At 31.5% G+C, this 11,622-nt stretch overlaps 1 protein-coding gene across 3 annotated transcripts; it reads right to left on the bottom strand.

Moving 5' to 3' along the window:
* Positions 1–927: 927 nt before the first annotated feature.
* LOC109189192 (CLK4-associating serine/arginine rich protein) lies at positions 928–5,313 on the bottom strand. Of its 3 annotated transcripts, none has more exons than XM_019339981.1 (13): positions 4,915–5,313; positions 4,302–4,340; positions 4,072–4,220; positions 3,789–3,864; positions 3,400–3,688; positions 3,215–3,324; positions 3,037–3,084; positions 2,751–2,954; positions 2,386–2,487; positions 2,119–2,249; positions 1,796–1,934; positions 1,311–1,469; positions 928–1,235 (listed from the first exon to the last, which is right to left on the bottom strand). In XM_019339981.1, exons 1-13 carry the CDS (start codon positions 5,109–5,111, stop codon positions 1,211–1,213), a joined length of 1,668 nt encoding a protein of 555 aa, XP_019195526.1. In that variant the 5' UTR covers positions 5,112–5,313; the 3' UTR covers positions 928–1,210. The 3 variants fall into 3 exon arrangements, with proteins under 3 accessions (XP_019195526.1, XP_019195527.1, XP_019195528.1); XM_019339982.1 differs by having other exon boundaries at positions 1,311–1,466; XM_019339983.1 differs by having other exon boundaries at positions 2,751–2,948.
* Positions 5,314–11,622: the final 6,309 nt, after the last annotated feature.

Here is an 11,622-nt window from a genome sequence, read left to right as displayed (position 1 = left end):
ATTAATCACCGCACAACCGCACGGGAACTTAATTATATATATATGGTAATTGTATTCTTTATACTCATTATTTTATAAAAGTAGGAGCAGCCCTATTAGAGAAGAGGAGAAGAATATAGAATATTAGGTTAGTAAGACTAATAATGGAGTTTAAGGCCTAGGTAAGGTCGTTTCGAGAAATGCAGATTACTTTTATTGTTCATTACTAGCTTAGCTTCCATGTCGAGTTTTAATTAGTAGCTATTAGGAATATTATGAAATGGTTTAACATGTACAAGTAGATAAATAATTAAAGAGGACTTATCCTTTGATATTGGATTAATATGATCTGGTTATGAAAATAATGAATTTTTTCTATACCAATTGGAACTACTTCAGATATCATCAGGATCTCATTATACTAGTAATTACTAAAAACAAAAAAACAAAAAAACAAAACAAAACAAAACAAATTTGGTGATACAAGGACTCAGGGGTGTGCACTAAAATGACTAAATAAACCCCGCCTTATGATTTTAACTAACAAAGAACCATAATGAGATAAACTAATTTAGGTTGTCCATAATTAGGCAGCTCAAACCAAGAAAGTCAACAAATAGTATTATTGATACCTACACCTATAGTGATAGCCTGATTATTATCCAATATAACAAATATACAGGAAATAAAATCACTAAAAAAATTCACGAATATTTCAACAAATAACAATTAATTGGTTGGTGAAGACTGAAGACGTAACAAGACCGTAATCAATATAAGAAATTTGAACCAAACCAAGTGGCTGTCAATGTCAAGGCTCAGAAGCACATCACATATCACATATGCAGATATAGGTGGAACCCAATTTTGGAGAGTCAAGGGAACAAATAAAAGCCATCAGACAAGGGGATGGGGAGTCATTGTAATATTCTACTTGGAAATGACAGATGAAATCTTAATCTTAAAGTAAAATAAGTAGCATAGCCTGGTAATTGAACTTTTGTTCTGGAAATATATCCATCCTTCTTATGTGCTCCTACACATGATGACTAATTTTGCATACTACACATAATTTTGCATTCCAGTAGACTACACAACAAAAATACTAGAATAAAACAGAGGTTTTCATGCCATCAACACCTTCCCTCAGTAAAAACCTACCTGATGCCAAGATCAAGACTATAGTTTGCACCCAGCGTACGCTCTTTTATTTGCTGCTTTGCTGCAACTATTAATATCTTGACCTTCTTCTAGCCCTGCAATATTTTCAGTCTAATAAGTCAGCTGGCACCACAGATGTCAAACAGAAAACAGACCTCAAGAAACTTTACCGAGGTGAACGAGATCGAGAGACAGAACGGGAATGTGAGTGTGAACTGGAGTGTGAACGTGAGGGAGACCTTGAGTGTGAGTGAGAGCGAGAGTGGTGTCTTCGGGAACTCCTGCCTCTGCTAGGGCTACGACTGCGACTGCGACTGCGTCGGTATCTTCTGCACAAGTGGAAGGAGTAAAAGCCTCAAACACAACTAACATTGGCACTGTATAAACAAACTAGATATAGTCAAAACCAAGACAGGTAGAAATCATGCCATAACATTAATCAGGTTTGTGCTATGCAAACCATGGTTACTGATGTCAAATGCAGGTGGGTTCTTTTATGTATGGGAAAAAAAAGGGTCAAAGAAATAGAACAAATAAAAGGGACACTGAACAATATTTAGGACAGCCTAAAGGTAAAATGAACCTTCATTTCTTTTTTTGGAGGTCCCAAATGCAACCTTCACCGGTTAAGCTGTTAACTTATTTCATTTACTACCTTGGAGGGGACCGACTGTAACTTCTACTACGGCTTCGATAGCGATGTCGACTTAATCTATTTGTTTCTGCAAGTTTTTCAAGCCTCAGTTTTTCTTGTTCTCGCTTCTTAGCCATTTCAACAGCTGTATCTTTCTTGACTGCAAAAGGCAAAAGTAGTATTCATAACATATATAGAACCACCACGCTCAATTATGTGAAAATCAACTAAGGATGAAGAGAGGGAAGATCCTTAATCTTGTTAGTGTGATCACAAATGGCAGCAAATATTAATATTTAATAGATGAAGTGCTTCTCCTGAGATGAATATTAAAATAATTGTACTTTGTTTATTCAGTTGTTTGCTCATGATTCGCTTGAGCCTCTCCTGAGGAGTTTCCTTCTTTTCTCCCTGCTGTTTAGAGAGGCTTGAGCCAGGAGTTGCCTTGCTTAATTTTGCTACAGCTGAGGTTGTGCTGTTAATAGAAATAAAAAGCAACAAAAACATGTCAACCAAGAAGGAATACTAATCTACTCATGAAGGAAAAGCATATTATCAGCTGCAGAGACAGCAATCAAGAAAACTTTTAGGCAGATGTAAAAAAAAAATACCTTGCTGGTGTTTTCTGTAATTTGGCATTCTTTTCCTTGTCAACAGAAACCCCCGATGCAGGATCTACATGAAGAGCTTCAAGAATGCGACCAGACGATGGCCTGCAGAAAACATAAGCATTAGACAAATCTGATCTCAATCCAGGTGGCAAGTTGGATGCAACATTATTAAGTCCAATTCATTGAAAATCAAGCTTCAGAACGGAGGTTTCCTTCTCTCTTCCCCGTGGAAGTTATGATAATCCTAATCGTGATATACTAAACCACATTAAGTTTGGATCAGGTAACATAAAGGGTGATAATCTGCAGCAGAGTAAAGACTGTCCAATCTAGCTTTGCAAGAATGAAAGGTCGAGTGCTCCGACCGGTTTAGTGAATCAGCTTGAGATGGAGGGCTCCGAGGTGGAGAATATCCTTCAAACTTTGGCTCATTATCGTCATCTGAACCTCCAAACTCAGTTATGTATTCTATCTTTGGGGCCCTGCCCTGCTCAACATCATCATAATGTGTTCCACGAGCATGGCGCCTGGAGTGTGATGGAGACCATGATCGAGACTTTGACCTGGATCTATCAAAATGGGGAAATATTCAGTAAAAATCCAGCCAGAATCCCAATTAAAGGCAGATAAAAACAGAGTAGAGATGACCACCTTCTAGAGCGTGAGTAAGCTTCATATGTTGGACTTCGTCTTGACTCGCTACATAATACATGACAAAAAAAAATAATAATAATAATATTAGAACACCTAAATAATGAATTAATCCCCACATTCTTATGTTTAAGTAATTTAATCTGGTGAACCCAAAGGGGAAACCCATGACAACTACCGATAGGGATCATGATGAGAAAGTCTAGTCCCAGTAAAACGAGCAGCTTCTCTTTCCCTTTCTCTTTCTAACTGTGATGCCTTTCTTCTTTCTTTTCTACTCAGTTTCCTCTGTAAAACACCAAGTGGTTATTAGTACTCCCCAAAAATAGAAATAATTTCAGCCAATATTTTCAACACACTTACAATGGCTGGATCCCCCTTTATAACTTCTTTTTGTCTCCTTTCCTCCTCTTTTGCCTTTTTATCCATGTAAACAAGCCAGCCATATCTCTTCACTCCAAATTCTTTTGCAACTGACTCCATTGCTTCATCGTTGCTATCATCACTATTAAAATCCTCCTCTTCCTCCTCTTCATCATCACCATCTTCCTCAGCATCTGAATAATGAGTCTCATCTTTTATTTCACCATCATAAGAGAAACCCACTTGGGAATAAGATCCCTTGCTTGTTGAAGGCTGTGTTACTTGAGGTCTATCATATATTTATAATAACAACCAAGCAAAAAAAGATTTGTGTTAAATAACATTTTTCATAAAATGAGACATAAAATTTAAAGGTGTCACTGCAAAACCTGTCTGCGCCAAATAGAGCAGCAGTCTTAGCCTCCATCTCTTGGTTTACATGTTGCAACCCCTCTTCATCATTAACTGTAAAGTGATAATTTCAGCTTTTGCAGGGGTTCACGGAGAGAAAATTCCAAACAAAGATGCATGGTTACTGTTCTCTCTAAAGGAAGATGCATGTTATGGATTGTTTTTTGAATGTCATGTAGGTGACTCATTAAGCAAAACATAGGTAATTCATCATTCAAGAGTAAATGAAAATGGTAGTCAGAAAACCAAAAAAGTACCGACATCCTCTACGCCGATGCTTAATTAAGTCCCGATAACGCTCAAAATTAACAAACTCTTCTAGTTCTTCTTCCTCTTCAGTTCTTTGTGGAGCCCGAAAATGTCGGGAACTGGTATCCCGGATGAAATCAAGAAGAGCACGCCCATCAAATCTGTCAAGAGAATAATCCATCAGTAGAATATATCCATGCACCCCCTTTCTACATGATTGTAAATTATGGCTCAAGTAGTACCTGTCTATCAGAATATCCTGCTTGCCATTCCAAGGTATCCTAAAGCAGAGGATGAAAAAGTAAGATCAAACTATGCAGTAAATTCCAGGCAAGTAAGTTGTGGTTAGTTCAAGTAAAATGATTACTACACCCCAAAAAACTTAAGTAGAAGAATCAAGAATTTCCACACTGCGAGTTAAACAATTTATAAAGAATGAAATGGTGATAATCCTTGCATAAAGCATTCTCTTTGATGCCACAATTTTCAAAAAATTGGTGGAATATTATCAAGTTCTTATCTAGCATTTCCAAATTCCTGTATTTGAGTCCAGCATTCCTTTGACATTTGGACAAATTTCAGTTTCTACTAAATTAGGCCAATATTCATCACTTGATTGCAATCTATAACAACAGAAGACAATGTATCCTGTTGATATCAAATTCTCTTGACGTAGATACAAATTCCGTAAGATCATTTTAGCAACCAAGCTACAATTTCAGAACGAAAATTATATTCCTAATTATCAACTCGTGCCAATAGCCCAATACAATTTAGAAGGATTACGAAAATTTAAAAACAGACATTAATGGAAACTAAAAGCTGCTAGTTAGAAAATTTAGCGAGAATTCATACAGTCCTTGCTGATCCTCCGTAGCTTGATAAACAGCATCATCGCGGTGGATGCGACAGCGGGAGCCGATGGCCTGGATGGATTGCTGAGGGTCGCCGCGCCGCTTGGCCAGGTAGATGGCTCGCCGCTGCGCTCTCTTCCGAGCGGCGTCCATCATGTCGTGGACTTTCCTCTCCGACCTCCGTGCTTCGTGCCACATCTTTCCTCAGATTTTCGAATCGTAAAAATTTTCCAGATTTCGTTAGATTTGATGCTTGTATTCGCGAAAGAGAAACAGGGCAGGGAGATTCATCAATGGAACTCCTGACAACCTCGACCCGAACCCTCTCGGGGAGTGATCCTAATAGCTTCTGCTATCAACATTCAACAGAACACATCCACATTGTGGAAAATTTTGCACGGAATACCTCGGATACCTCCTGCGTTTCTTATTCTTGGGCCTGCACTGGCCCATCTAGAAAAATAAAATGGTTTCGAACCTATGCTTATTTAGCCAACAGGCCCAGCCCATACTGTGTTGGCAAATTGTGATGCGCAAATTATGGTCCACACAGTGTTATGTGGACCATAATAAAAAGTACATTATTTTTGTACTGAATGTACATTATTTTTGTAATGAATGTACATTATACAATATAATGTACACTCAGTGCAAAAATAATGTACATCCCCTGAATACAATGTACATTATTTTTGTGCTGAATGTACATTATTTTTGTACTGAATGTACATTATTTTATAATATACAAAATATGGTCCAAACAACTTGTATGGACCATGGTCCACACAATAATAATTGATTATGATGTGCAACTGTGTGCAGGCAAATTATATCGTGCACGTGGTGCATAATTGATTATGCACCGCGCATCAAAACGACGTCGTTTGATTTAATGAAAAGAAACGGGATCCATTTCGAGCCGTTCCGCACCATTTCGCAAAAAATAACTCTATTCTTCAGTTTCATTTTGTATACACTGCAGTTTCAGATCAACACAATTACAGTTTAATTTCTATATAACTACAGTTTCATTCGATATTTATACACTCAAATATGTGAAAATGTTATTTAATTTTATTTTATATACACTATAATTTCATTAAAACACAAGTACATGATCATTTCGATATAACTACAGATTCATTGCACAATATACACTCAAATATGTGAAATGTTATTCAGTTTCATTTTATATACACTGCAGTTTCATTTCACCACAACTACGGTATCATTTTGATATAACTGCAGTTTCATTTGATAACATATAAAATAATACGTGAGTCAGTGTCGATTTATATACACTGTAGTTTCAATTAGTAATTAACACACCAAAAAATGTGTGCTTCGTTAACAGTAACAGCGCGCCGTTTATTTACTTAAAGAAACTGTGCCGTTTTAACCGCAATACACATGCACAACGATCCACGATATAACGACTGGACTTAAGGTGCAGTAAGTACTAAATAGTACTCCGTAATATTATTTGTTTAAAAATCTAATATATGATTTAACACATTATATTAGAATAAATTTTGTTAAAGTTGATAATAAAAAAAAAAAATTAAACTAAACCCACCACGAAACTAGTTAAATAGGGGAGAAATTGACAATTAATATGGTCAAATATTAAAAATATACACCTAGAATACATGTAAAAGTAGGGTGAGCAAAAAATGAAGACCGATCGAAAAATCAACGACCGATAACTGAATCGATCGAAATTTTCGGTTTTCGGTCGGTTATCGATTATGATCTTAAAAAAAATTTGGTCATTTTGATTTTTTGATCGATTATCGGTTTTGGGCCGAAAAACCGAGGTCAAACCCATACATTTTAATAATACCTTATAAGCTCAAATACTCATTTATATAAATATATTAGTTTGCTTTTAACCCCTAAGTCCAAATTGAAAGTGCCCAACACAGTGAACACACATTGATATAGAAAATAATCTAATTCCCTTAACCGCTTAGTAGTTAGTGACTCAGTAGTTGCTTACTGCATAACTTCTAAATAATTAAAATAAATTACTTACTGCTTAGTGAGTTAGTGTAGGCTGTGTAGTAGATTGCTTCATCACATATATAGTGAATTTATGGATTGTTAAACATTTGATTTTTATTACTTTGTACATTGGCAGTGAGCAGTGAGCTCATTTGGACTTTGGAGCATATTTTAAATTATGAAGTATTAGTTTGTTAGACTTGTGATTTTTATTACTTATGGATATTTGATTTTGAATCTTTATGTGATTGAATGTTTTAACTAGTAATGTGTTTTCAGTGTTAAAATTTTTGAGTTTAGGCTAATATTTTAAAGAAATTACAGCTCGTTCGGTAATAAAGTTCGGTTAAAAATAACCAATCATAACCGACCGAAAATTTTGGTTTTCGGTCGGTTCGGTTATGAGTATTGCATCGGTTATTTCGGTCGGTTACGCAAGGGATACTTTTTTTTCGGTTATTAACCGAAACCGATCGATGCTAACCCCTATGTAAAAGCAAGTCCAATAGAAATTTTTTGGATGATTTTTTTTCAAATTTAGTAACTAGGATGAGATTTTTCAAGGGTTGGGATAATGTTTTTCAAACAAATTTCTTTTGCAAATGTAGAATTTTTGTATGACTCATTAAATGTGAATAAAGTATAATAGGGTGTTCTGGTGTGCGTTTTGTATACCTGTCATGCCCAGCTTAGCGCTTAAATCTTCATTTTTATTTTTACTAGTATTTGCGTCCGTGCGATGCACGAAATAGATTTGTTATAATATATTAAAAATATTTAGATTGATATATAATTATTTAAATTAGAACATCAAATATTATATAGTGCAACTGAAGATATGGTTTGGATTATTTATGTATTTTGATGTTATCATTGTTTGAATTTGAGCAAATAATTGCTCAAATTAATAGTTAATGTGTAGATGTACGCATGCTGTGCTGTAACTTTGAAGATTTTATTTATCATTGTTTAGCATTTTTTTTATAAATTAGACAAATGTGTTCGCTCTCTAACAACTCAGTTATAGGAATGAATTGCTATCTTAATTCATTTGTATGCAATATTTTTTTGTCTATATATATATAGGAATTTTGTCATTTAAACAAAACATAATATCAACGATTGTATTTATACATTATTGAAACCTCTTTGTAGACGATATTGGTACCCAACGCAATCGTGTCCATAATCGTATAGAGCTAACACATTCAGTCCATCAGGATAGGTGACTCGGGTGAAAATATATAATGGTAGAGTATTAGTCAATTAGCGGTCATTTTATATTTTAAGTCAATTAGTAATATCAAATTCATTTTCAGCAAATTATTCTTTTATATTTTTAGTCAATTAGTCAATTAGAATATCATATGCAGTGACATTTTTACCTAATTTTCGTTCCATTTTTAATTGATGATGTATAATATTATTATTAAAATATTTCCATTCCATTTTTAATTTATCTTTAATATTTTTTAAAATATGCATTTACTATTTATGATGTAGAATTATTATTGAAATATTTTCGTCAAATTTTAGTTTCCGTTCCATTTTTAATTAAAATGTAATGATCTAACCATTTATTTTTTCATATTAATCAATTATGGATCATTTTTTATTTGCAGCAAATAGTATTCATTTCTTTTTATATTTTCAGTCAATTTGTAATGTCATATTCATTTTCAGCCAATTATTCTTTTTTATTTTCAGTCAATTAGCCAATTAGAATATCAGATGCAGACATGCAGTGATATTTTTACCTAATTTTTGTTATATTTTTAATTGATGATGTAGGACATTATTATTAAAATATTTCCGCTTCATTTTTAATTTTCGTTACATTTTTAATTTACCTTTAGTATTGCTTAAAATATGTCTTTACTTTTGATGATGTAGAATATTATTATTTAAATATTTCCTTTTCATTTTTAATTTACTTTTACTTGATGATATAGAATATTATTATTAAAATATTTTCGTTCCATTTTTAATTTTCATTTCATTGTTTAAAATTGTGAAAGATTTATGACATAATTGTGATTTGATGTATTATACTGTATAATATTATTGTGAAAAATTAAAATGCAATGATTTAACAATTTTTAGCCAATTATGGATCATTTTTTATTTTCAGTCAATTATTAATATTAATTTCCTTTTCCAATTAAACTAACTTCAATTCTTTTTTTTTTTCATTTTTAATTTTCAGTGAATTATTAATATACATTTCTTTTTCCAATTTACCTAATTTCCATTCCATTTGTAATCGATGATGTAGAATATTATTATGAAATATTTATGTTCTTTTTTTAAAATCTTTTTTTAATTTACCTTTACTATTTACTATTGTTTGGACACGAAATCAAGTAAATAGAATTTTGTTTTTAATTATAGTATAGATTTGACCGTGAGGTTGTAGCATATATATATATATATATATATATATATATATATATATATATATATATATATATATATATATATATATATATATATATGAATTGGTTATATTATAAAATTGTTTAAATTAGTTATATATGTATTATGTTAGTACGTGAAAGCATTGAATATGGAAACAATATTACCAAGATTTTAGTTAATTTCTATTTTACATTCGCTTACAAAATAAGTTGTATTAAATTAGTTGGTGATAAACATTCACAAATTATACATGGTAATAACATACATAATATTACCAATTATGCTATTATGCTATTATGTTATTACCTAATTAATTAATGTCTTTTCTACACGATATTATAACTACGTAAAAAAATATGGAGAATTTGCAAACAATAATAATGTTACCAAAAATATTATTATATTATAGAATATAACTAATATGTCTTTTCTATATGGTATTATGTTATTACGTGAATATGGAAACAATATTACCAAGATTTTAGTTAACTTCCATTTTACATTTGCTTACAAAATAAACTTTATTAAATTCGTTGGTGAAAATACAGCTACGCATGAAATATGAATTCAATCTAAAAACGGCATTGTATGTGCACATGCACACATGTTGAAGGCTCAAAAGAATTTTCCAAAAATGTAAAAAAAGATTTACTAAAGATAAGTACAGTTTCAACTAATATATACTTTACCAATAATATTAATTCCTATTTTCTACTATATTATACTTCTATATACTATGATATGTGAAGTATTTATTTTTTAAGTTATACGAAACAAACTCTAATTATAGAGATGAAAATTGTAGTGTGGGGCTCTTAATTGTTTTCACCACTTCAAGGATGATGAGTTTTGTTCATATGAAGATAAGTAGTGCTGATGTAGGTTGATTATTTATAATATATCTTGAAGTAAAATTTGAGCTCTAAGATCATATAGGGCACTCTTTGATCTTAAATCAATAAATAATCAGTTATATACACATTTAGCAGTACCAATATTATTACTAATACTTTATATATATCTGCAGTATTGAACATTTAATAATGTGAGATAAGAAAATTCAATAATCAGTTAAATGATGTCTTTATTTGGATGCTCTGAGACTATTACAATGCTCAATCACTTTGCAAACATGTACAACTTTGACTTTATTTTATACTTTAGATTATACTTTGCTTATCCTTTGAATTTTAATGTATTATTTTAAGCTAATTTATTTATTAACATAAAAAAATATATTTTAAAGTGTGACAATTTATACTAATAAATAATTCTAAAAAGTGGCAAAAGATGATTAGAAAATTTGATGCCACTGCATCAATTTAAAAAACAAAATGTTTTATTGCTACTGTTTACCTCAATCATCTCATAAATATCAATAATGTTTCTTAGAGGGGTCTAATCAACACATAAACTAAAAACAAAAAAATGACAATCATAAACAAAATATGTGAAAAAATAAATGATAAAAAATATTATGATAATGATTAAGACAGAATAAATTTACCTTTCCATAAAATCACAAAACTCTGGACATAACCGGCTAATAAAAAAGAACATTCATTACCTGTCCTTATTCAAACACTTTCAAATATAAAGAAAAATTAAAACACTTGTGTTTATAGATTAACTCTTCGTATCATTCTTAACTCTACACAATTGCATAAGAACAACCATAGGATTTGCAAGGTTAGAATTAAAAAAAGGTTTCAACTCTTGGTATATGTTGATCTCACACTGTAGCCTTCAATTGATTGTCTCTATAAACAAATAAACAACTTAATAAAAAATACATATACAAAATACAATAAAAATAACAAAATTATATAATTTACTTTGTATCCACGTACAATTAGAAAATCAATAAGTTAAGAAGGCTTCCCTGCAATGATCTTATCCAATGGGGAGTATATCTCAATGACCCTACCAATAACGTCAAACATGTTAATAAAAAAAAATCAAATATAGATTAATATTGTAAATGAAACTTACCAACGAACTGTTTATCATCTACAAACTTCAAAGATGAAAATTATTTCAATAAATAAATTTGTCTAGGAAAGTTGTCATTTTTTTTTATTCTTTAACCAAAGTAGCATAGTTGAATTACAACATAAAATAATGAGTGCATTTTTTGTAAATATAGAAATTACTTGTCACCATAAAATTTTTAATGGCATAACTTTTTATTCTTTGAAAAGCTTACAGTACTTACGAACATGCTCCCTTGGTATTTGAGCATGAAGTTCCCTACAATAAAGTAAAAAAAAAAGTGTTATTTTGCAAT

This window comes from Ipomoea nil, unplaced genomic scaffold, assembly GCF_001879475.1.
Source record: "Ipomoea nil cultivar Tokyo-kokei standard unplaced genomic scaffold, Asagao_1.1 scaffold1509, whole genome shotgun sequence".
NCBI classification, from domain to species: domain Eukaryota; kingdom Viridiplantae; phylum Streptophyta; class Magnoliopsida; order Solanales; family Convolvulaceae; genus Ipomoea; species Ipomoea nil.
The sequence above is the reverse complement of the archived record's forward strand: the minus strand, read 5'-3'. Positions and strand labels throughout refer to the sequence as shown.